Source organism: Pelmatolapia mariae, linkage group LG3_W, assembly GCF_036321145.2.
Source record: "Pelmatolapia mariae isolate MD_Pm_ZW linkage group LG3_W, Pm_UMD_F_2, whole genome shotgun sequence".
Classification (NCBI taxonomy): Eukaryota; Metazoa; Chordata; class Actinopteri; order Cichliformes; family Cichlidae; genus Pelmatolapia; species Pelmatolapia mariae.
Genome location: NC_086229.1, coordinates 10,150,930 through 10,175,837, shown reverse-complemented (window position 1 = coordinate 10,175,837; position 24,908 = coordinate 10,150,930). Strand labels below are relative to the sequence as shown.

Sequence of the window (24,908 nt, the reverse complement as noted above, 5' to 3'; positions counted from 1 at the left end):
TATGCTAAACCATCCATTTATACACTGCTAACATGGATGTGGTATGCTAACAGTGAATGCCGTCGGTGTTTACTGATAGCAAACTGTGGTACGGAGACGACTGTGTATAATATTTCTAGTGATACTCGAAAGTTCTCATCAAGTCCCGTTTTAATTTGATTTCTGCTGTTATCAGTGTTTGCAATGATAACATGGCTGTAGTGTCTATCAGTGTATGCTCTCGGTGTTTGCTGATATCAAACTGGTATGAGGCCCACTGTGGGTTAATCTTATAGTGATACTCACTCCTTTTTTTATTTACACCTGGTTTAATTCTGGTATAGTTGAATATTTGTATGTAATCCTTGCAGCTGTCAGGCTCTATAACAGGGGTCACCAGCCTTTCTTAAAACTGTGAGCTAGATGAAATTGTGAACAGTTTGGTTCATCTTTAGTTAGAATATGCTAGATAGAATCATATATCTTGATATGTTGTCTTATCACAGGTTAATTTTTCAAGAATATTAACAATGATTTAAGCAAGGAAAGGGCTACATGTCAACATACAACTCTTTATTTCTATTAATGTCTTACTTCATTCCTACCTGACTGACATGTCTAGGAATTATGAGTGATTGGCACACTGTAGTGGTAAAAGTTGCTACCAATCAAATTATGATATTTGAAAGTTAAAACAAAACACAACTGACTGTTTTATATTATATCTAATATATATTATGTAATTATCCTTATAATTACCAAATGTTTTATGTAAGATTTGTTTTGTAATTTAAATCTGACATCACAAAAGTATTTTTGAATTTGAATATTGTATTTTGTAACTGCAGTACACATAATACTAATTTTGAACAACTTTGTCCAGGTTCCTTGCCACCGGGGACTCCTTCAGGACCATCACGTTCAGTTTCAGAGTCGGTGTGTCTACGGTGTGCCAGATCATCCCCCAGGTAGCGACGGCCATCTGGGACTGTCTAGTGGACGACTTCATGGCTGTGCCTTCACCTGGAGACTGGCGGTCCATCACAGAGGGATTCCAGGAGCGCTGGAACTTCCCTCTCTGCTGTGGAGCTCTGGATGGGGAGCACGTCCAGATGAAGGCCCCCCATATATCATATAGGAGACACACACATTGATATACACTAAATATTTATTCCATTTCTTTTTTTGTGGTGCCCAAATTTATGCACCTGCTTGATTTTGTTTAAACAATTATTGCACACTTTTTGTAAATCCAGTAAACTTCTTTTCACTTCTCAAATATCAATGTGTGTGTCTCCTGTATGATTTATTTAACTGACATTTATTATTGTAACAACCAATAATTTATACAGGAAAATAATGGCTATTAACAAGGTTGCCCAAACTTTTGCATCCCACTGTATTAGTATATTTTGTCATTAGTATAATATGAAATAAATTCTACATGTGTCATGTCGTGTGCCAACATTTGCTGTGTAGTAGAACTGAGACATTAGTCATTATAAAAATTTATTTGAAATAATATTAAAATTCTCAAACAGAAAAACATTAAACATAAATATATAAAATTTAAGTATTTACAGCGAGACAGGAATAAAAAGGACCCAGCTGCTCTCCAGAGCAGGAACAAGGCTGAGGAGGAAATGCTCCATTGGAGACTGGCGTGGCCTCTTCAGGGACACCAGGATGGCCAGCTCCACCACCGATGGATCGTCCTGGGACCATCCCTCATCTGCCTCGGAGCTGTCCTCCTCTCTGGGCCTGTAAAACAGCACAAAACACAAAGAAATGAGAAAGCTGCTACTAGATTTTCATTTCAACATTGAAAACAAAAACAAAAAACAGGATATAATCAGATTAGTTGTAGATATTTAGTAAAGGTGATCACAAGGGAATCCCACCGAGTAAGAGAGGGGAAGAAACTGTTCTTATGGCGAGAGCTTCTGGTGCGAATGGACCTGAGCCTCCTGCCTGAGGGGAGCAGGTCAAACAGACTGTGTCCAGTGTGAGAAGAGTCAGCTGTGACCCGAGCTGCACGCCTCAGTGTCCTGGAGGTGTACAGGTCCTGCAGAGATGGGAGTCTGCAGCCAATCACCTCCAGGTAATCTGCTGGACCTTCTTATGGTTCTGTGTGCTTCCTGAAGTCCACAATAATCTCCACTGTCTTCTGGGCGTTCAGCACCAGGTTGTTGTGGCTGCACCAGGACACCAGACATTTACCTCCCTCCTGTAGGCAGATTCATACCCCTCCTAGATGAGGCCGATAACCGTGGTGTCATCTGCAAACTTAACTAGTTTAACAGACTGGTGGTTGGAGGTGCAGCAGTTAGTGTACAGGGAGGAGAGCAGAGGAGAGGGAACAGAGGCCTGAGGAGCGCCAGTGCTGATGGTCCGGGAGTCCTAGACATTCTTCCCCTGCCTCACATGCTGCTTCCTGTATGTCAGGAAGTCAGTGATATACCAGCAGATGGGATCAGGCACATTCATCTTGGAAAGCTGGCCTTGGAGATGGTCTGTAAGGATCGTTTTGAAGGCAGAGCTGAAGTCCACAAACAGGATCCTGGCGTAGGTTCCTGGGGAGTCCAGATGCTGCTGAATGACATGTAGAGTGTGGGAGCTTTCCGAGCATTCAGGCTCTTTAACTGTTTCTTCACATCTGCTTCATGAACATGAGGGGTTGTAGTGGGAGAAGGTGGTGTTAGAGCCTCATAGGTGTGGGATGAAGAGCAGGGTTTGTGGTTGAAGTCTTGTGTTGGTGGTTTGTGGTGGTGATGGCTCTGTGGTGGGGGAAGGGGTGGGGGGATGAGTGTCCTAGATGTCTCTATTTTGGGGGCTGGTGGAAGTGTGAAGGCTGCTTGATGGCTCGTCCAAACGGCAGTAAAAGTCGTTAAGGGTGTTGGCCAAGAGCAAGTCATCAGTGGAGTGGGGGGTTTTAGGCTTGTAGTTGGTGACCTTCCTAAAACTTTTCCACACAGAGGCCGAGTCGTTCTCTGAGATCTGCTGCTGCATCTTCTCAGAGTGCTGATGTTTAGCAATGTCCACTTCTTTTCTGAACCTATACTTGGCCTCTCTGTAGCAGTCCATGTCTCCGCTTCTGAATGCCTTTCTCTTTTCTAGCCACAGCTATTTGAGTTTAGGAGTAAACCAGGGTTGTCATTCTTATAACTCACCCTGGTGCATGATGGCACAAAGCTGGCCCCCGCAGAAGTGGATATAGGAGGTGATAGTGTCCCTAAACTCATCTAAGCTGTTAGAAGCATATGAAGTAGTAAATCCATTGCAGATGCGACAAATACTGGAAGAAAACCAAAGGTGTTTTAGTCCTGTGGTTAAGAAGCTCTTCTCTGAAGACTTTCCAGAGTGTCCAGACACACAAATTATGTTGAAAAAAAAAGACAGACGTAGCACACTGAAGTACCAGGGCATCCATTCGCAGTGCCATCTTGGATGTGATGTTGTCATGACTTATTTTATAAATGTATTTAAGTGTTTTAGTCTGACTTTTTGTGTTTCCTTCTCAAAATAGTTGAGTACAAATATCATACTTGTATTTTTTTGAAGACAAATTTATTACTCAAGGTGAACTTTCCTCCAACAGGAAGTGCTTCAGCCCATGCAGCTTCATCACTTTCATCAGAAGGTAGGAATTCATTAGTTGGTCTCAGGACATGCTGATAAGGCCGTAACACATTAAGCCTGATGTGACTAAGCAGAGCTCGGGTTTCTCTGTAGCCTCAGCTCTGCAGTACGACTAATGTCCAAGCTTTATTGAATGAAGACCTGATTGGTTTATTAGTCTCTTTAGTTCACTAGATCACTTGATGGTGACAGAGCTTTAGATGACATGTGAGGATGGTTCATATGCAATTGAATTTTATTTATGCAGCGTAAATCCCAATAACAGTTGCCTCAAGGTGCTTTATATTGTAAGATGGACCCTACAGTAATATATACAGAGAAAAACCTGAAAATTGAAGGCTCTGGCTCCCATTCTACTTTTAAATACACTAGGAACACCAAGTAAGCCTGCACACAAAAACCCTGAATTTTATAGTGTTTTTTTTATCGGTAAAAATAAGTTGAATTATATCTCTGCCCAGTACCTGTGCAACAGATGGTATTGATGGTTCAATAGAACCATCCTATAAAGCAACAGATACAGGTATATGAGCCCGTTCTCACTCCCGAGGCGTAACATCCCGACGTTTTGTCACGTCCTGCAGCGTTCCTGAGGAACGCGAAAGGTGACCTTCCACGTTGTTATGGTACGCGGCGAGTTCCAGCCCTGTGTTGCAGCCCTAAACCTAACCTTATCCCTAAGCCTAACCATAATCTTATCCCTAAACCTAACCATAACCGTATCCCTAACCATAACCTTATTCCTAACCTTAACCATAACCGTATCCCTGTGCCTAAACCTAACCTTATGCCTAAACCTAACCATAACCTTATCCATAAACCTAACCATAACCTTATTCCTAACCTTAACCATAACCGTATCCCTGTGCCTAAACCTAACCTTATGCCTAAACCTAACCATAACCTTATCCATAAACCTAACCATAACCTTATTCCTAACCTTAATTACTGGGGGAGAATAATGAATGATACTCACAGTGAGTAAAAAGTAAACTGAGGGCATTTTTTGGACAGAGATTCACTTTTAAAGTGTCTGTATAATATAATACAGATACATAAAAATACACTCCAAAAATAGAAGAGTCCTTGAAATGTACAAAATATTATTAAAAAATTTAAAAAAAGAGACACCTTGGTCTATGGTACAATGTATACAATGTATGAAAAGATCTTTACTGCAGATGCTACTATGGCTCTGCAGATTTTTTCTTTTCTTTTATCCTATGTCGCCTCACCTTGAGGTTGGCAAATCTGTCGATCACATTTTGGTGGTCAAGTTTCTCAAGCATCTCTTTCTCAACTGACATCACAGCCAGGTGCTGCAGTCTGCTTTGACCCATGGTCCTTCTCAGGCAGGTATGGAGCTGACGCAAGACACTAAAAGACCTTTCACAGCTACAGCTGCTAACTGGGTTTGTTAGGGCAACCTGTATAACAGTTTTCAGTGTGGGGAAGATCTGATTATCCAGAAGATTGTACAATGTTAACATATCTGGGATGGCACCAGCCTCACTCTTGAGCTTCAAAAAGTTTTTGGCAACCGTGACTTCCTCTGACTGAAGCTCAATATGATAATGCAGTGCCAGGGCTGACAACCCAGTTTGCTTTGCAGATTCTGTACAGCAGCTTTAATATAGGGAGAACACAACTTCCAGATTGTACGAGTAAAATTAGTTCTTTTTTTTTCTTTGTCAGTTTAACAGTTTCTGTTTTGCCTGTTAGTACTCCCTGTCGGTTTTCTTACCTGGTTCTTCCTGACCTTGTACTTTCTCCTCACGTTCCCCTCTTTCCTCTCTCCCTCTTTGGACTGACAATCATACACAAATAGATTGTATTCTATTAGATTAAAAAAATACTATTAAGAGAACTAATAAAAGTCCTCTCTCAGTGTACTTTCAACCAAAAGGCAAATAACCAGACCACATGTACATCTAATAAAGGATATAAATATTGGAACACTGATCCAACATTATCTTTTATTGATGGATCATTTGATCTTAAATCAATTTATTTATACACAGTTTCACAGGATAAAAACCACAAAGTGCTACACAGTAATATAAAACAGAAATACATAAAATATATACAGCACAAATTTAATTAAAAGCCAACCTAAATTAATGAGTCTTAAGCTGCCTTTAAGAAAAATAAATACAATCAAGGCAGGACAGTGGTAACAACAGCAGCTACGGACAATGTTAAGTTTTAGATTTTAAATAGGCTGTATAAATGTCAATGGGAGCAACAGGACGGTCAAATATCGCTGATTTTACTACAGAGCAGGACAGACTGAAGGGTAGCAATCATAGGTTTCCAACACTGCAGGTTACCTGGGTGTAAGGTTTTTCAGCTAAAAAGAAACATGGCCTGACTCCTACCTAACTATATAACTATATATACATACCTAACTATAGAAAGAGTAACTGAAGGTTAAGCCAGGCACTTCCACCTCCGCTCCGCTGCCTCTCAGCCTCTATCGCTCTGGCAGCAGCGGCGCTAGAGCCGGAGAGCCGAGCTGGAACAAACCATTTTGGGAGGGGGGAGGGGTTATCTATACTTTTGTTGTAAAAATGTTCCATCTCAATTACGTACTGTATGATTTCTATATTTTTAGTAGTGTATCCCACAAACAGCAAATATTGTCAATAAAAGTACGAAATCTTTGTGGGTGCTTTGATTCATGGGCTAAAATGCTGCTCTCAGGTTAAATGTCTGACTGTCAGCAGAGAACTCTGACGAGGTTTGGATGAATGTGGAGCTGAATCAAAGTGTTGACAGATGTTTGTTTCAAACAGGAAAATGAGCTGAAATTAATCAGCTCTGAACAAACAGCCGCCTGTCAGTATTATTATGGTCTGTGCAGACAAACATGTGCTGCTCATTCACTCAAACTAATCTATTCTGTGTTTTTCTACGTTCAACAGAAAATGTGCTGCGTTCACTGACTCCATCCTCTCTGGCTGTTACTGACGCAGTTTACTGCTGTGGAAAAGCGGAGGGGACGTAACAAAAGCGGAGTGAAACGGAGCGCTGTGATTGGTCAGAGTGTTTGTGGCTGTGGGATTGTGGACCCTCTGTCCCACAAGCCCCTCCCTGGTTTTTCCCTTCCCGAAGTTTTTCTCTCCTGAACTTTGACGCTGATCGTCTCCGTGTGAAGCTCTGTGTGAAGGTAACGTTAGCAGTGTGTAATGTTTCCTGGCTAACATCAGCTGTGAGCAGCTTAGTTCAGCACAAATCAGCCGCTCCACAGTTCACGGTAACGGACTCACAGCCCGACCGAGAGGCTGACCCGCCCTGAGCTCTGAGTGAGGCCGCTGTACGTGACGTGGAAACAGATGTTTCTGTCAAACAAAGGAAACATGCTGTGAATATTTGCTCTGTCGTTTGTTTCTCTGCTCGCTCTGCTGTCGCTTTGATTTTAAGAGGAAAAAACATTTTCAGTTAGTCTCTGTGTTTCAGGCTCTGAGTGTTTGTAGGAATCTGGACTTAAATGTAAAGTTAAAGTAAAGCTGTTTGTCATCGTGTGTCTGGGATGACGTCACATCAGAAACAGAGGGTTTGTTATCTCTGTGAATAATTAGGAACAGAAACACACCAGAGTCATTACGTCACTGAGAACAGCGAGAAACTCCCTCCTGCAGCTGCGCACTCTGACGTCAGCGCTGCACAGCTGCTCTCTGCTCTCAGTGCACACAGGTGACAGTCAGTAACCATGGATACAGGTGACAGGGAGGGCTTCTCTTGGATGAAGAGTCCCAATAAAAGATCTCAGCTCATTAACAGACAAACTGGTCTCTAGAGTAACTCGACTGGAAACCATATGATCCACAGATTTACACAGGTGTGCAATGATTTGTGTGTTTCATCTGAGGACTCACAAGCGTGTGCTTCAATCCACACATCCCAACCTGAGTAGATCCTCAACATTTACACTCAGTTTATTAAGTTCAGCTTCACCAATTAAAAACCATCCTGTGCACAAATATCTAAAACATCTGGCTCCATCACACGTGCAGTTTTGAGACAAATGTCACGCTGTCAGCTTCATGCAGCTTTCCACAAACTGAGCTACGTTTTGTCTTACAGATAAACAGATTTATCAGCATTTTAATTTTTTCCTTAAGATTTTTTTTGTTGCTGAAAAACAAATGAACTGTAACAACGATGAAGAACTCAGTGCTCTGTTTGCTTATATCAGCATCATCCTGTGACTCCAAGCTTTACTTTTCTCTTTAATGTTTTATATACATTCTGAGCAGCATTAACATGAGTTAGCTTAGCTAGCAGAGCAGCTAGCAGTCAGAGTATGAACTCTGTAAGCAGTCAGCTCGGTCCTGGGCGTTGTTACTGACATAAAGCTGCTCTCTGCAGCCATGTTTGACCTTTGTAGGACTACAGTAATGGAGGATTTGGAGGCTGAACTGGGCTCTGTGGCACTGATGTGAACTGATGAAAGCTGTGTCTCAGATGGATGTTAGTCCAACACATCAGACACGACCTCTGCAGCTCTCAGTTGATGTGCACATGAATGATTTGTGTTTCCTCTGCAGGTGAAGGTAGAAAGTGTGTGTGAGCTATAGTGAGCAGCATGGGTGGCAGTGAGAGCAAACAGGAGGGAGTCCCTCCCTCTAAAAGCACTCTGTGTGGGGAACATGAGAGCCAGACCAAAGCTCAGAGGTGAGATGACCATCTCTAACTGTCCATGACTCTTCTCCATGTCACAGCACTCACATCACTGCTCCATCATTATTCACAGGAACCCACCTGGACCTCCACCCAGCTCTGTGTCCTTAAGGAGTGACCGGTCTAATGATCGCTGGATTGATTTTAAAGTCCAGCCTGTGTCTGCTGCAGAGAGGTGAGCTGTTAGTAAGATGAACTCTTTGATGTTGTTGGATATAAACTGGAGTGCAAAAAAGTAATTCCCTCTAATCCCATTTAAACTGTTTCTTAAAAACGTGCCTTTGGTTTCTGAACAACTGAAAATCCACTTTAGCAACCAGGAAATTAAACATGTAAAGGATCCCGCAAATGAGCGATAGAAATCCGATCGGTGCCCATGTAATCACAAAAATGTGCTGGCATGATGTTGGGGGAGCAACCTTTTTTTTGCCAATGCCAACACTGACTCCGCCCCCACCACGATGCCGCCCTGATGTCGCCTGTATCAAAACCCACCACTGTACACAGGAGAGGAAACAGAACCATGATTAACACTAAATCAAAGAATATTAATGAACCCAGAGAACACATAAACACTGGGTCACAGGACCATAACAGTTACTGTCTGTGTAACACATTTTTGGGGTGTTCTTATTTCACATCACTACGAGCCGTCAAACATCTCAGCCTAAAAAGAAACACATGAAATGCTTCTGCTCCTTCATTTATCACCAGAAGATGTCAGATAAATACAGACGACGTATGCCAAAGCCGTGGGTTAAAAGTGGAACAGTGATTTATTTTGCCAGGTAATTTCAAATGCAGCATTTTTATCAGCTCAAAAACATCAACTGACAAACTAACAGACAAAAAGAAAGAGAGCTGAAGAAAGATAAGAAAGGACAGGGATAAGAGAGTTTACATTTAAAGGTAAAGACTGCTTATTAGTGTTGGTTAAACTGTAAATGTAAATCTCTCACATGTTTTTAAATCAGATATCAGGTCTGTACATGTGACATTATGTTTCTTCATATTGTGAAACGTGCTGCAAAAAACTGAGTCAGGCGAACTGTGTTTGATTCAAGCTGAAAACAATCAGAATTAAAAGTTTGTGTTCACATCTACTGATATTTATTATATTAATGTTCAGTTCATTTTTATTTCAAACATGTGCATTCACAATCCTTACAAAAAGCAGAAACTCCAGCAACACTTGAAGAAAGAAGAACAATGTTAGGTTTTGTATTGTTGATTGTCTTTTATGCTTAGAAATATCTACTCATATACGCTTAGAGTTTTATAATTAGTTGTAGATTAATAGAGGTTTGATCCTTAGTAGTCTGCAGACACACGTTGTGTGCATTCCAGAGCACTCTGGCTTTCACACCCACATCTTGGGAGCATGGGAGAGGTCGTGCCTTGTCTTATTGTTTTATGGTATAGGAGGACACCTACTCTGTATCTGGTTAAGCATAAGAGTCTTTTGTTAGACCGCTAGACTCCTGGCACCAGCTTTGGGGAGTCTTCCTGGGGTCACATCTTGACCCCACACATTTCAAACAGGACAGTGGTAACAACAGCAGCTACGGACAATGTTAAGTTTTAGATTTTAAATAGGCTGTATAAATGTCAATGGGAGCAACAGGACGGTCAAATATCACTGATTTTACTACAGAGCAGGACGGATTGTAGGGAAGCAAACATAGGTTTCCAACACTGCAGGTTACCTGGGTGTAAGGTTTTTCAGCTAAAAAGAAACATGGCCTGACTCCTGACAGATACACACACACACACACACACACACACACCCCTATACCCGTTTCTTGGGTTAGAGGGACAATTTCTGAAATTTTTGGCAAATTAGACTGGACATAGGGCTATGGGGACACCGGGTTCCAGAGGTGCTAGAGCTACAATATGCATATCAAAAATCATGAAAAAAATCAGCAAACCTATACACAACTTAAAATTTAAACATTTTCTTTGCTCGACTGAGATATAAAAAAGGCTATTTTTTCAGACATTCTGGTGGTTTGTAGAGACTTTTCTGTAGCTCGGTCTATAAGGACAGTCTGGTGTACAAGGTCAGTGATGTCATCATACATATACACAAAGTATAGTCTGTTCTGAAGGGACACATGGTGTGTAAAGCCAGTCTACTGTACACACACACACACACACACACACACACACACACACTGAGTAAATCTGGTTTAAAAGGACACATGGTGTGTAAAGCCAGTTCACTATACATATACTCACACATGCACTAAGTATAACCTTCTTAGAAAAGAACGTGTATTATAAGACTGTGACTGATACATCATTATAGTAAAATTGAATAAATTTGCTTAGGCTGCTGCCCCCGCGACCCGGCCTCGGATAAGCGGTTGAAGATGGATGGATGGATGAATAAATTAAAAAATAATAAAAAGACTATATTTTGGTTTTCTCTGATGAGCATTACAATCTGACATACAAGCTTACATAAAACACCACAGATCATATCTGTTGTGATCTACTAACAGGTGGTCAAAGTGTCATTAAAACAACTAGAAGCATAACACAACAGTGCTTGCATCAACTAGAACAAACTATATATTATAGAGTTTTTCATTGTCCTGAAGAAACTGGCACTGAGTGGCTGACCAATAAAACAGCACCTTTGCACACCAGGGGTGAGTCGGGCTGACACCATGACTTATACATAAGACTTATATCAACACACAACACATTTGTTGAATTACTGAACTATATTTAATATAACCAACTCAATAATCAATTCCTTAAAAGGACATCATTGTAACAATTATTGAAGGAAAATAAAAGTGAATCCTGGCATTAAAAGACTCAGGCTAACCACACATCAAAACAAACACTGCCTGTGAGCACAGTGAAGTCAACTACATACTTTTTGAATGGAGAACACTAACCTTGAAATCAGGCCCAGAAAGGTAAAGGCTCAGACTGTAAAAAAAGTGCATTTAGTGTTTAACATTTATTTTTATTTTTTTAAAGGCCAGTCCTCTGTTGCGCACAAAATCTCGAATGTTTTGAATAGATCTCGTCTCCAAGATAGGTTGTTCCTTTTCTTTGCACTTCAGACACTTCTGGTTGGTGACAGTGATACCGTTTTCAATAAAAGGCTTCATATGTTTCATCACCGCTCCTATCTCCTCCTCAGACCATGGTCTCTTCACACACCGCCTTGCTGAAACACGTAAACCTGTTCAATAAAACAAAACAAATTTGAAGTTTAAAAAGATCATGTGAGATGCACTTGTAGGTAGAGATGGTGTTCAAAACTGTGAAAACAAGCTGGTACTTGTCTAAACAAATTGTGTGTGATAATAAATAGACTGTAGACCTGATAAAATTTAAAGTTTGATTGTTTTCATTAACATGATAGTTCATCACACTGCTTGGTAAACACAAAATACATTCAGCTTCTTTATATGTTGTATAATGTCTAACGACATGATGTTGGTGTTGACTGCACATAGTGCCTAGTGATGGACATGGCATCTGATTTATATCATACCTTTAGTAACTGAGTCAGGGACAGGAGGTGAACCAGAAGTCACACAGGCATCATTCCCCTGGTCATCTAAAAAATATTGCACAGTATAAATGTATGGGCTTAAAGAGGCTTTCTGCCTACCAATCAAACACCATGGGCACAGAGGGAACAGTGACAGCCAGTTCTATTATAATAACTATACACATGGCAATGCTGCTGAACTGGATGAAGTCAACAATACCTTGGGTAATAAGTTTACTGGGAAATGATGTAGATTTTGTACAGGCCAAATCTTGCTTGGCCAAAACTGATGAAGCATCAAAATACTAGTCATAAAGCATTAGTGTCACAATAAGGAATGGAACAACTAACAATCGACCATGTAAAAATGTACTGATGGTTAGTAATATTGTTCTATACACAATCCCAGGTTATCATAATCAGCATAGTAGTGTTAATAGTAAAGTCTGATTTCATTTTTAATGCAATGAAAAACAGAGATGCAAGTGGCATTAATGAAACAAGAGAGCATCGTTATCATACGTGATGTGCGCTGTTAAAATACGTTACTGCACATTTCACTGGATTTGTCTCTGAACAGGACTAACTCACAGATCCCAGCTCATTACATAAGATATGTTGGGCAAACTTTGAGTACAGCATTGAAAATGTACCTTGAGCTGCAGTCTCGGAGAAGTGAGGCAAATCAGAAGTCACAGAAGTTAATATTTCCTCATTGTCATAGATAGATAGATAGATATTTTGCTAGAAATATCTATCTATCTAATACATACAGTGAGGAAAGTAAGTATTTGAACACCCTGCTATTTTGCGAGTTCTCCCACTTAGAAATCATGGAGGGGTCTGAAATTTTCATCATAGGTACATGTCCACTGTGAGAGACATAATCTAAAAGAAAATTCCGGAAATCACAATGTATGATTTTATAACAAGTTTTTTGTATATTTCTTTGTAAAATAAGTATTTGAACACTTGAGTCAAACTATATTAATATTGCCTTTTAACAATTACAGCGGCCAAACAGTTCCTGTAGTTCTTCATCAGGTTTGCACACATTGCAGAAGGTCTTTTGACCCACTCCTCCACACAGATCTTCTGTAGATCTGTCATGTTTTGGGCCAACACAGACTTTTAACTCCATCCACAGATTTTCTATTGGACTGAGGTCTGGAGACTAGTGAGGCCACTCCTGAACCTTGAAATGCCTCTTACGGAGCCACTCCTTGGTTTTCCTGGCTGAGTGCTTCAGGTCTTTGTCTTGTTGAAAGACCCAGCCAGAACCCATCTTCAATGCTCTGACTGAGGGAAGGACGTTTTGGCCCAAAATCTCACAATCCATGTCCCCGTTTATCTTCTCCTTAATACAGTGCAGTGGTCCTGTCCCCTGTGCAGAAAAACAGCCCAGAGCATGATGTTTCCACCCTCATGCTTCACTGTAGGATGGTATTATTGGGATGAGACTCATCCTTCTTCTTCCTCCAAACCCCAACAATGGAGATTAGACCAAAAAGTTTTATTTTGGTCTCATCTGACCACAGGACTTTCTCCCATGACTCTGGATCATCCAGATGGTCCCTGGCAAACTTCAGACGGGCCTGGACATGGGTTGGCTTAAGAAGGGGAACCTTCAGTGTGATGAATGATTTTAAACCATGACGTCTCAGTGTATTACTGATAGTAGCCTTGCCAACGGTGGTCCCAGCTCTCTTCAGGTCATTGACCAGCTCGTCCCGTGTAGTTCTGGGCTGATTCTTCACCTTTCTTAGCATCACTGACACCCCACGAGCTGAGATCTTACGTGGGGCTCAAGTCCGAGGAAGACATTAGCCTCTTCCATTCAGGGGCGCCTGCAGGAGTCTTGCAGAGGGTACGCACAGTCACCTGCACACGCTCCATCGCGCACACGCACATGCGTGCACGCGCACTGTCGCGCACCGAGCTGCTTGGCAGTGGCTCTGGAGCCCTTTCCAGCTTTGTGAAGGTCTAAAGTTTTGTCTCTTGTGTCGTTGGACAGCTCTTTGGTTTTACTCATGTTGCTGCAACACTTTTGACAGATTGTGGGGTGCACATGTGTATTTATGAAAGCTAACGGCATCAAACAGGTGCTGCTAAATTAGAATCATGAGCAGAGTGTAGTTGGACTGTTTAAAAGCAGAATAACAGGTCTTTGAGGGTCAGAAATCTGCATGATAAGCAAGTGTTCAAATACTTATTTTAAGCAGTAATATACAAAAATATTTTAATAAAATCATACATTGTGATTCCCGGAATTTTCTTTTAGATTCTGTCTCTCACAGTGGACATGTACCAACGCTGAAAATTTCAGATCCCTCCATGATTTCTAAGTGGGAGAACTTGCAAAATAGCAAATACTTACTTTCCTCACTGTAAATGGTATTAACTACACAGCAAAGTACAAACAGAACTGCAATAACATTATCTAAATATACAAAAAATGTAAATTTAAAATATTTTATCAATACAACTGCAAAGTCTATAACACAGAATACAATAATTTCAGTACCTCGCAATGTGGAAGCATCAGGGAGTTGCTGTGATCCAGTAGCCATCCCATCTATGTCATCTATAAAATTGAAAAAATGTTATTAGACCAACCATATTCACAAACACCAAGCCGATTTAACAACATATAAACCATGCATACCACCAATTTCATCCAGAGTTTTTCCTTGAATATCCTTCACACTTCCCTTCTCCATGGCCATGAGCAACTTGGAGATCTTAGCCAGCTGAATTGTTGATTGGGGCAGTCGATAGTACTCTCTATGGACCCTGATGTCATGGCCGAGGAAATCGGCCAGCTGGTCTAGTTCATTATCTTTCAAGTTCATGACTTGGCTTATCGTGGCAATCTGTTTGCGAAGGTTAGTTGATCTGAGGTTCTGAGGATGTTCAGCTCCGCAAGCATCTGCAAACGGACCAAACTGCCCTCTGTAGTGACCATCACTACAAGGACTGGCGAAAAGGTACATATTGTTTTCAGATACCCCGCACTCTTTCCTCTTACTAACGAGGAGTGACAGGTTATCGGTCATATCAGAAGTCAGGATCACAGCCACCTTTCGTCCTTTTTCCCCCTTCAGTTCCACTCTGGCAAACTGCAATGTTAAATGATGATTACCTGTACGTACAATGATTTAAAGACTGTACATGCAGTATAATTGTAATCAATTGATAAACATGATCTTTACAAACCACACTATTTACCAAACTACACATTGATACAATCTTTAGTAAACAGATGAATCCATGCTAACCTCATGCTCAGAGTTGTCTGCTGTAGGTCTAGATGACTGACACTCTGCTCTTAATTCTCTGTCTGTAGAAGAGAACACAAGACATGGAGGCATAGTGCTTTGCAGGACCCCAGGGTTTAACAGGTAGTGCTTACTCAAGCAGGGACTCACCTGTGAATGAGTCTGTAGAGATCACATGGTGCTCCACGTCATGGGCAATAGGCTCTGCAACACACTGTTGACCAGAAGGGATGCTTGCGATCTTTAGCTGGGTATGAAAAGTAGAACAAATATTGTAAACATCTGGCAGCTACAGTGGAAATGTATTTAATTCACTACGAGTGGTCTTTTCTAACCAGTGTCCCCTCAACCCGTGTGTTTTTCTGAGTATGCAAAACACTGGAGATGAAACAGTGAAAGACTCAGTTTGAGCTCAGATGTCAGGACAGTGTTCTCACATACCTTGAGTTTGTCTGTGTCAGACACACACACATAGTTAAGCATTTTCTGCTTCACCTTCAGTTAAATACAGTTCTAACTCTCACCCTAACTGCAAGGAAACAGAGTGATTAACCCTTACCCTAGTTAAGTGAAGCCAAAGTAAGACAATACTAAGAAGCTAAAGTGACTGAGTAAAAGGTGCATGTATATGTCTGACACAGAAAAACCCAAGGTTTTCAAGGACACTGTCCATCAGCCTCATAATGACATCTGAGCTCAAACTGATGCTTTCACTGTTTCACCTCCAGTGTGTGGCCACTCAGTAAAACACACTTGTTAAGGGGACACTGTGGTTAGAAAAGACCTCCTGTTCTAAATAGAGGACATTTCCACCACCGCTGCCAGATGTTTGCTAAAATACTCAAAATGGAGTTTCATGTAAACACCATAACACTTCTAACCATTGGTCAATTTTAAAACAAAGGTCAATTTCAACTCACCTCACAAGCAGAGTCATTAGGCACAGCTCTGGATGATTGTGGCACCTCTTTCGATTTGCTCTCTGTACAAGGGAACACAAGGAGATTCAGTGCTTGACTTTCGTTAAGTCAAAAAAAACACATCTACAGGGAGTGCAGAATTATTAGGCAAATGAGTATTTTGTCCACATCATCCTCTTCATGCATGTTGTCTTACTCCAAGCTGTATAGGCTCGAAAGCCTACTACCAATTAAGCATATTAGGTGATGTGCATCTCTGTAATGAGAAGGGGTGTGGTCTAATGACACCAACACCCTATATCAGTTGTGCATAATTATTAGGCAACGTCCTTTCCTTTGGCAAAATGGGTCAAAAGAAGGACTTGACAGGCTCAGAAAAGTCAAAAATAGTGAGATATCTTGCAGAGGGATGCAGCAGTCTTAAAATTGCAAAGCTTCTGAAGCGTGATCATCGAACAATCAAGTGTTTCATTCAAAATAGTCAACAGGGTCGCAAGAAGCGTGTGGAAAAACCAAGGCACAAAATAACTGCCGGTGAACTGAGAAAAGTCAAGTGTGCAGCTGCCAAGATGCCACTTGCCACCAGTTTGGCCATATTTCAGAGCTGCAACATCACTGGAGTGCCCAAAAGCACAAGGTGTGCAATACTCAGAGACATGGCCAAGGTAAGAAAGGCTGAAAGACGACCACCACTGAACAAGACACACAAGCTGAAACGTCAAGACTGGGCCAAGAAATATCTCAAGACTGATTTTCCTAAGGTTTTATGGACTGATGAAATGAGAGTGAGTCTTGATGGGCCAGATGGATGGGCCCGTGGCTGGATTGGTAAAGGGCAGAGAGCTCCAGTCCGACTCAGATGCCAGCAAGGTGGAGGTGGAGTACTGGTTTGGGCTGGTATCATCAAAGATGAGCTTGTGGGGCCTTTTCGGGTTGAGGATGGAGTCAAGCTCAACTCCCAGTCCTACTGCCAGTTTCTGGAAGACACCTTCTTCAAGCAGTGGTACAGGAAGAAGTCTGCATCCTTCAAGAAAAACATGATGTTCATGCAGGACAATGCTCCATCACACGCGTCCAAGTACTCCACAGCGTGGCTGGCAAGAAAGGGTATAAAAGAAGAAAAACTAATGACATGGCCTCCTTGTTCAACTGATCTGAACCCCATTGAGAACCTGTGGTCCATCATCAAATGTGAGATTTACAAGGAGGGAAAACAGTACACCTCTCTGAACAGTGTCTGGGAGGCTGTGGTTGCTGCTGCACGCAATGTTGATGGTGAACAGATCAAAACACTGACAGAATCCATGGATGGCAGGCTTTTGAGTGTCCTTGCAAAGAAAGGTGGCTATATTGGTCGCTGATTTGTTTTTGTTTTGTTTTTGAATGTCAGAATGTATATTGGTGAATGTGGAGATGTTATATTGGTTTCACTGGTAAAAATAAATAATTGAAATGGGTATATATTTGTTTTTTGTTAAGTTGCCTAATAATTATGCACAGTAATAGTCACCTGCACACACAGATATCCCCCTAATAGCTAAAACTAAAAACAAACTAAAAACTACTTCCAAAAACATTCAGCTCTGATATTAATGAGTTTTTTGGGTTCATTGAGAACATGGTTGTTGTTCAATAATAAAATTATTCCTCAAAAATACAACTTGCCTAATAATTCCACACTCCCTGTACGCATAACGCAATCAATTCACATCCCTGACTGTTACAATTCTACTCAAAATATCCATCAAGACACTATAGAATCATCAGAAATGTCCCAATACTGGCACATTTTTCATGCAGCAAACCTTCAGGCATGTCATGCATTGCCAGAAGTTAACATTTACTCAAAACTGACCACTGGTAAGTTCTTCTGAGAACGCTTGGGGTGACAACTCCCGACACTGGACACCAACTTCACCAATTAACTCTTTCAGAGAAGAAGTGCCACGCTGACCTCCAACAGAATGCACCTAAAAAGTTGCAAAGATGAACAAGCATCAATAGTACAGTGTCCATCTGATCAAGAGGGACACTCTCAGTCAAACCTTAAAACACCCAAATGATGTTGAGAGGGAAATGCAATGTTAAATGATGACTACCTGTACGTACAATGATTTAAAGACTGTACATGCAGTATAATTGTAATCAATTGATAAACATGATCTTTACAAACCACACTATTTACCAAACTACACATTGATACAATCTTTAGTAAACAGATGAATCCATGCTAACCTCATGCTCAGAGTTGTCTGCTGTAGGTCTAGATGACTGACACTCTGCTCTTAATTCTCTGTCTGTAGAAGAGAACACAAGACATGGAGGCATAGTGCTTTGCAGGACCCCAGGGTTTAACAGGTAGTGCTTACTCAAGCAGGGACTCACCTGTGAATGAGTCTGTAGAGATCACATGGTGCTCCACGTCATGGGCAATAGGCTCTGCAACACACTGTTGACCAGAAGGGATGCTTGCGATCTTTAGCTGGGTATGAAAAGTAGAACAAATATTGTAAACATCTGGCAGCTACAGTGGAAATGTATTTAATTCACTACGAGTGGTCTTTTCTAACCAGTGTCCCCTCAACCCGTGTGTTTTTCTGAGTATGCCAAACACTGGAGATGAAACAGTGAAAGACTCGGTTTGAGCTCAGATGTCAGGACAGTGTTCTCACATACCTTGAGTTTGTCTGTGTCAGACACACACACATAGTTAAGCATTTTCTGCTTCACCTTCAGTTAAATACAGTTCTAACTCTCACCCTAACTGCAAGGAAACAGAGTGATTAACCCTTACCTAGTAAAGTGAAGCCAAAGTAAGACAATACTAAGAAGCTAAAGTGACTGTGAGTAAAAGGTGCATGTATATGTCTGACACAGAAAAACCCAAGGTTTTCAAGGACACTGTCCATCAGCCTCATAATGACATCTGAGCTCAAACTGATGCTTTCACTGTTTCACCTCCAGTGTGTGGCCACTCAGTAAAACACACTTGTGGAGGGGACACAAAACAGATAAGCTTGCAATCATTACTTGGGAAAGTCATACAAATTCAAGATTTAGTTAAACCAGATTGAATACCACCAAGAGGACATTTAAACATTGTGACTAGGGCTGAAACAACTAATCGACAACTAATCGATTATTGAAATAATCGTTAGTTGCAGCCCTAATTGTGACATCTAGATATGTAGGTTTTAAACAACAATTCATAGAGGGAAATTTTTTTTTTAAATGACCCACCTTTTTCCGCCAGGGCCATTCTTTCCCACCATAGTCATAAGTAATTTCACTTCCTGCCGCAATTTCCTTCAGTGCAAAAAGGCAGAGATGTGGCTTCCCTTCTGCTTCAATCAACTTCATTCTGCAATTTGGTGTCCTGTGTTCATCGTTTACTAGTCGCCCAAATGACCCATCTTCAAGTGCTCCATCAATACTGCAAATTTGGAAACATACATTAAACAAACATTTATAGTGACACGCCTATGAACTATACTATAATTTTTAAGCACCAACACAAACACAACATCCAATACAAGTTTAGTTGTTAAATGCATAGTTGATAAGTTAAAGAGGGTCCATCAGTCAAGGACGCGTTGCTTTCTGACTGAGATAAGTGTTTGCGCTCCTACTTGTGCTTAGAGCAGGGGTGCTCAATCCCAGTCCTCGAGAGCTACTGCCCTGCAGCTTTTAGATACGTCCTTGTTCCAACACACCTGAATCAAATGAATGCCTCGTTATCAGGCCTTTGCCAGACTTGATGGCATGCCGAAGAAGTAATCCAACTATTTGATTCAGCTGTGTTGGAGTAGGGATGCATCTAAAAACTGCAGGACAGTAGCTCTCAAGGACTGGGATTGGGCACCCCTGGCTTAGAGCTTAAACGTGGTTTTGTTGTACTGTCGCGCTGACCTAGTAGGTGTGGCTGTTACTCTTCTCTTCTCTTCCTCATCTTGCCTACTACCTGCTCTGTGCTGCTGCTGCTTGCGCATGGCCGCTGATTAGACCTTGTGCAATCTACAGCTAAGCGCAGCCTGGTGCGCACTGCTCCGCCAGGTGAGTTGAATTAGAGCAATCAAGGGCGGGCGTGCCTAGTAGAGCTTAAAATGCATGCAGCAGTCATTTGACCCGAGTGCGACATACTGAGAGGACAGCAAACCAAGCACAATCCACTTTCCACTGTGAGGAAGACTTTGAGTTAGACGGGCTATCGGTAAGCTCGGACTCATATTTGCTGCTTATGTTTGGGAACTATGGAAGCTCAATTGTGGAAATGTATTTATGCTTTGGGAAATAGTTACTGCATTTAAGTTTAAAAAATTATATTGATATTAAAATAAATGTTTAAGTTTGAATAAATTGTTTATGTAGCTAGTGTTTCCCACACATTTATGTTAATTAATACTAAAAGTAATTACCCCAAATCCTTGGTTAAATCTTAAAACTAGTGTAAATATGTTTGGTTTAATTTAAGGAAAATAATTCTTTGTAAAAGAAAATCCTTGGTTAAAGTCTTTATTAAAATATTTGTAAACTCTAAAATGTATACTTTAAAAATGTAATTGTTACAGAAAGTGTAAAAAATGCAAGGTAGACCACAGTTTATTTCATCTTCGTTGTTTGAAATTACTCACCTCTGATTTAAAAACTAATGAATGTAAAACTAAAACTAGGATAAATGATAGTTTAGACAAAAGTGGCTTTACTGAAGTGTATATTTTTGTTATTTCATTTGTCTTCTGTACAATGCATTTAATTTATCTGAATGATTAATGAAATGTTCTTTATTTTTTGTGTTGAAAGGTTTTTCACCTATCCATCAAGCCATCCATCTACCTACCTCACAGACAGAGAACACTTGACATGTACTATTTTGGTATTGTACATATTATACAGTAGTTTTGGACACAGTATAACAGTGCACGAGTCTCCGTGTCCACATGTGCCAAATGCGCACAGACACAGGGCCGCTCATTCAGCCCTGGCCATTTGAATTTTCTCTTATTATTTTCTCTATCTCTATATTATATTTTAAATCTTCACAGCAGCGTGAGCACACTGTCTTAGCTGTAAAATGTAGGCTTATATTATTACCCCTCTAACCCCGTACTTTACGCCCGTGAGTGTGTATTAGAGAAGGCACACACAGGCTGAATACGGGGACTAACGGGCCCTCAGCATATGTGGGAGTCCCGTAAGTCCCCAGTACAGCGAGTTCCCGGGGACCACAGGGTCACCAGGAAATGAGATCCCGCTATTCCACGGGTCCGTCACTCCCCCTTCTATAGATTCTGGGGACTGACGGGGCCGGGTACTAGAGGTAAGGACTCGTTAAAGAGCAATATGAGATGTTTGCTTCGGAAATCCTGACCTTGCAATAGAAATGTAAACATTCAGTCATTTTGAACTTACCACAATGTCTTCTGCTTCCATATGAATTCAAACATGAAGACTGAACATGCGCTGGGGTACAGGTTACGTCTGTGTTCAGCTTCAGTTGCATCAATAAGCTCCCCTCTATACTCGACCACAAAGTCTCCTTGTTTGAAATTGGCTAAAGTGAAGATGCCACGACCTGAAAACACAACCATATTAGAGACACAGGCGTGGCAGCACTGCAAATAATCAATTCATTAAATATGTATATCTGTAAATTGCAAGTATGCAATGTTGTGCTTTTTTCAATTCTACATATATAATAAAGAAAACATGTCCGACTGCAGAAAACATAAATAGCCAGGCTCGCTAATAACTAAATTATTATTAAAATACCTTTAATTTTAATTTATATTGATGTTTGTACAGGTCACCACTGGTGATGCGTAACCCCTCAGTCTAGCCTGCAGTGTGTCAAAGTCACTCACCTTTAACTGAATTAATAAATTTGATTTCTAACATTGAATTCTTGTCTCTTCTTGCAAGGATGTGATTAATGGCATCCTGAAGGGGAGTGGTTCTCCGTGACATGATTTGCTAAGGAAATTAAGATAAAAATGTAAACAACATCAAAACTTCAAGCCTTTATGCTTACAAGGGCATTAGTAAAGCCTGAATGAGAAGCACCGCCCATGTTAGCGTATTATTAGTTTAAGGTTATTTTAGTTTGGTGATGAGTGCTGGAGGGATTCTGGTTAACAGATAAATGGATGGGGGCGAGGCTGTATTTGTGCAGATTAACTTGACTGTGTTCCACCTGTGTTGATTAAGTCAAGTATCTGACATGCTCCACCCAATTTTTCTTATTTCACTAATAGCATGGATACTGAAACTGTTTCAATTGAGTTCTATGCTTTCATTACATTCACATAACAGACACAGACAAGGCTGTCTGAGTTGTTTTAACAGAAAGCATGCACTTGCAGATATTAAAGATACTTAAATGTCCTAATTTAACTAAAGCCCAACTCTGACTTAGCCTAAACCTGTCTGTCAAACTAAGCTTTAGATCTCTCAGGAATAATGTGCTTCATCAACACAACTATAAGAGAGCAAAACAAAAATAATGTTGTTGGGTTTTTTTTACAATATTTTATAAACAAATGTGTGCAGAGTGACATCAATACTGTCTCAATTTAATTTCATAAATCTAAAAAAGTTTATTTGTATTTGCCGTCCAATGTTTCCTTGGTATTTGGGCAAAGATCATCTTTTAATATCTTAATCATCTCAAAACAGAACAGGAGGAAAACGGCTCCAACTACCACAAAAAAGACAGGTGTGAGTACTACTGCTACTACAACTGCATCTACTACAACTACTAGTTACAGAAGTAGTACTTATAGTAGTTGTAGTAGTAGCAGCCATTTTACATTAAACAAGTGATCTTGTAGTGAAAAAGGCCTTCTTTCAAACTCAGTGAAACATCACACACTTGTGTAATTTCTTACCTTGAAACAAGTGATGAGATTAGGCCAGGGTAAAAAAAAAAAACGATCCCGGTGCTTGGGACAGTCCGGGAATCCCCGCCCCGCGTGTTGCTGTGACCTCCGTGAACCGTTCCACGTGCTCCGGCCCGCTCCGCCGTCCTCACCTCGTCGTGGTCCGGTTCCCGCGGTGCGCTCTCCGCCGTCCGCTCGTCGTGGTCCAGTCCCCGCGGTGCGCTCTCCGCCGTCCGCTCGTCGTGGTCCGGTCCCCGCGGTGCGCTCTCCGCCGTCCGCTCGTCGTGGTCCGGTCCCCGCGGTGCGCTCTCCGCCGTTCACTCGTCGTGGTCCGGTCCCCGCGGTGCGCTCTCCGCCGTATGCTTTCCACCGTACCTCGTCGTCGTTCCCTCACCTGCCGCCTCACCACGGTTGTGCCTACTCTGAAGCACTGTGTCTGTCAGAACGTCCGTCTTTTAAAAGTTTTATAATTACCTTCTTACCTTTTCTCCAAAGCGTGTCAAAACTCTGCCAAAATTGAAGGATGAATAAGAAGCGCCCAATCAGTCAGTCTAAATCATTGATGTAAATATCCACGGTCCAAATGGGTAATGCTAAAATGCGCATGCGCAGCTTCCAATTTCGCGCCATGTGTATAATGTCCCGCGCTCGTGTATAATTTCCCGCGCTTGTGTGTGCGGCATGCGGGGACAATTCCAACCAACAGGGGGCAGTGGCGGACACACAAATATACAACATATGTCAAGTTTTTGGTTTACAAAGACTTTTGAGAAAAGCACTTTTTGGGTATTAAAACATGCCCAGAAACTATTTTAAAAGGTCAATTTTATGAGGACAGCAAAATGTCCTCCTATGACAGAGGGTCCTCATTGCTCTTTGATTTGTCTTGAAAATTGTCCTCCTAAAACGAAAAACACGCACGCGCGCGCGCACACACACACACACACACACACACACACACAGGGTATTCTGTGTTCACATGTATACCTATATGAAACGTCATATGTTCATGTAACCACAATAAAAGCAGTGCTATGGGGAACCTGGCTGAGAGTCTGACGGAGGTCAAGTGGGTGGAACGACACTTGGCTCCAGGCAGGCCTCCTCATGCATGAGTAACACAAAGAACGTTGCCTACTTGTGTCTTGCTTGGCTGTGTAATTACATTGCCTTCAACGTTCCAGTGAATGGGTTCAAGCTACGAACCTATCAAACAGCTTTTATAATTGACTAACGCGTTTCAGCTTGTGGCCTTCATCAGGGTCGTTCACAATCATTACAAAATATAATTCTTTTGTTTGAAAAGGAGTAGGCAGAAGTGTACACTTATTATTCCCTACCCCCTCAAATTGTACCTCTCATTGATTTAATTTTCTTTGTAGCACAAAGTTCAGTGAGCTTTGAACCAAAACAGGTGGTAGAAACGAGTTACTTTTACTTTCTTACTTTGAGCACAAACAGCACAAATCTGTTCAAGATTCTGATCATTTTCTCTTTCAAGACCCTTCCTGTGTGCACAAATGTATAAAACTAAGCAACAAGAAAACGATCTGAGTCAGGACAGTATGGGAACAATGATCAGTAGGGCTGTGCGATATGACCAAAATCTCATATCCCGATATAAGACATCTATCGTCCGATAACGATATAAATTACAAAAATGTAACATTTCCTGTAAATTCTGTGAATGTCGGGCAGCTCGACTTGCGTGAAGTGTTTCCAGCTGGGCGTCGCGTACCTGGAGTCCAGTGTTTTAACTGATGCATGAAACGATACATTTTTAGACATAAGTTGTAACGGCCGCCGTTTTCTTTGTGAGTATTTATTACACAACGTGCTGCGGGGAAAAGCCTGTTCTAACGTTTGAGTCTAAGGTTTATTTTTAGCACCTGACGGCTCTTTTTTGCTTCTCATCCGTAAATACTCTGCATCTTTCACGTGATTCAGTTTATTTTGAAAAGTCTCAACAGGATCTTGAGCTTTATTGTGAAAGGTTTATGTGGAAAATAAACAA

At 41.2% G+C, this 24,908-nt stretch overlaps 2 protein-coding genes across 5 annotated transcripts in view; one reads left to right on the top strand and one right to left on the bottom strand.

The window, feature by feature from the left end:
• The first annotated feature begins 6,646 nt into the window (after window positions 1-6,646).
• Window positions 6,647-24,908, top strand: part of LOC134624174 (protein NLRC3-like) — a 55,582-nt gene continuing 37,320 nt past the window's right edge. Inside the window, exons 1-3 of one of the 4 annotated variants that reach the window (XM_063469159.1) lie at window positions 6,647-6,787; window positions 8,169-8,295; window positions 8,375-8,476. In XM_063469159.1, coding sequence (XP_063325229.1) covers window positions 8,207-8,295; window positions 8,375-8,476 — 191 coding nt within the window. In that variant the 5' untranslated portion in view covers window positions 6,647-6,787; window positions 8,169-8,206. Of the gene's footprint in view, window positions 6,788-6,918; window positions 6,935-8,168; window positions 8,296-8,374; window positions 8,477-24,908 lie in introns of those variants that run through there. The other 3 variants (XM_063469157.1, XM_063469160.1, XM_063469158.1) reach the window with 3 other exon arrangements.
• LOC135932476 (uncharacterized) lies at window positions 15,073-24,672 on the bottom strand. Its single transcript, XM_065469959.1, has 10 exons — window positions 24,633-24,672; window positions 23,047-23,283; window positions 21,429-21,591; window positions 19,260-19,452; window positions 18,405-18,501; window positions 18,255-18,316; window positions 17,875-17,989; window positions 16,020-16,081; window positions 15,250-15,346; window positions 15,073-15,161 (listed from the first exon to the last, which is right to left on the bottom strand). The coding sequence occupies exons 1-10, from the start codon at window positions 24,670-24,672 to the stop codon at window positions 15,073-15,075; spliced, it is 1,155 nt and encodes a 384-aa protein (XP_065326031.1).

What these genes read in the sequence shown, in the direction of transcription:
- LOC135932476 (XM_065469959.1), bottom strand. Translation starts at nt 24,672, where the DNA reads ATGTATCGTTTCATGCATCAGTTAAAACACTGGACTCCAG. An exon ending in GGGAACCGGACCACGACGAG is followed by an intron (nt 21,592 to 23,046) that starts GTGAGGACGGCG and finishes TTGTGTTTTCAG; the next exon opens with GTCGTGGCATCTTCACTTTA. An exon ending in CTCAGAAGAACTTACCAGTG is followed by an intron (nt 16,082 to 17,874) that starts GTCAGTTTTGAG and finishes TCCCTTGTACAG; the next exon opens with AGAGCAAATCGAAAGAGGTG.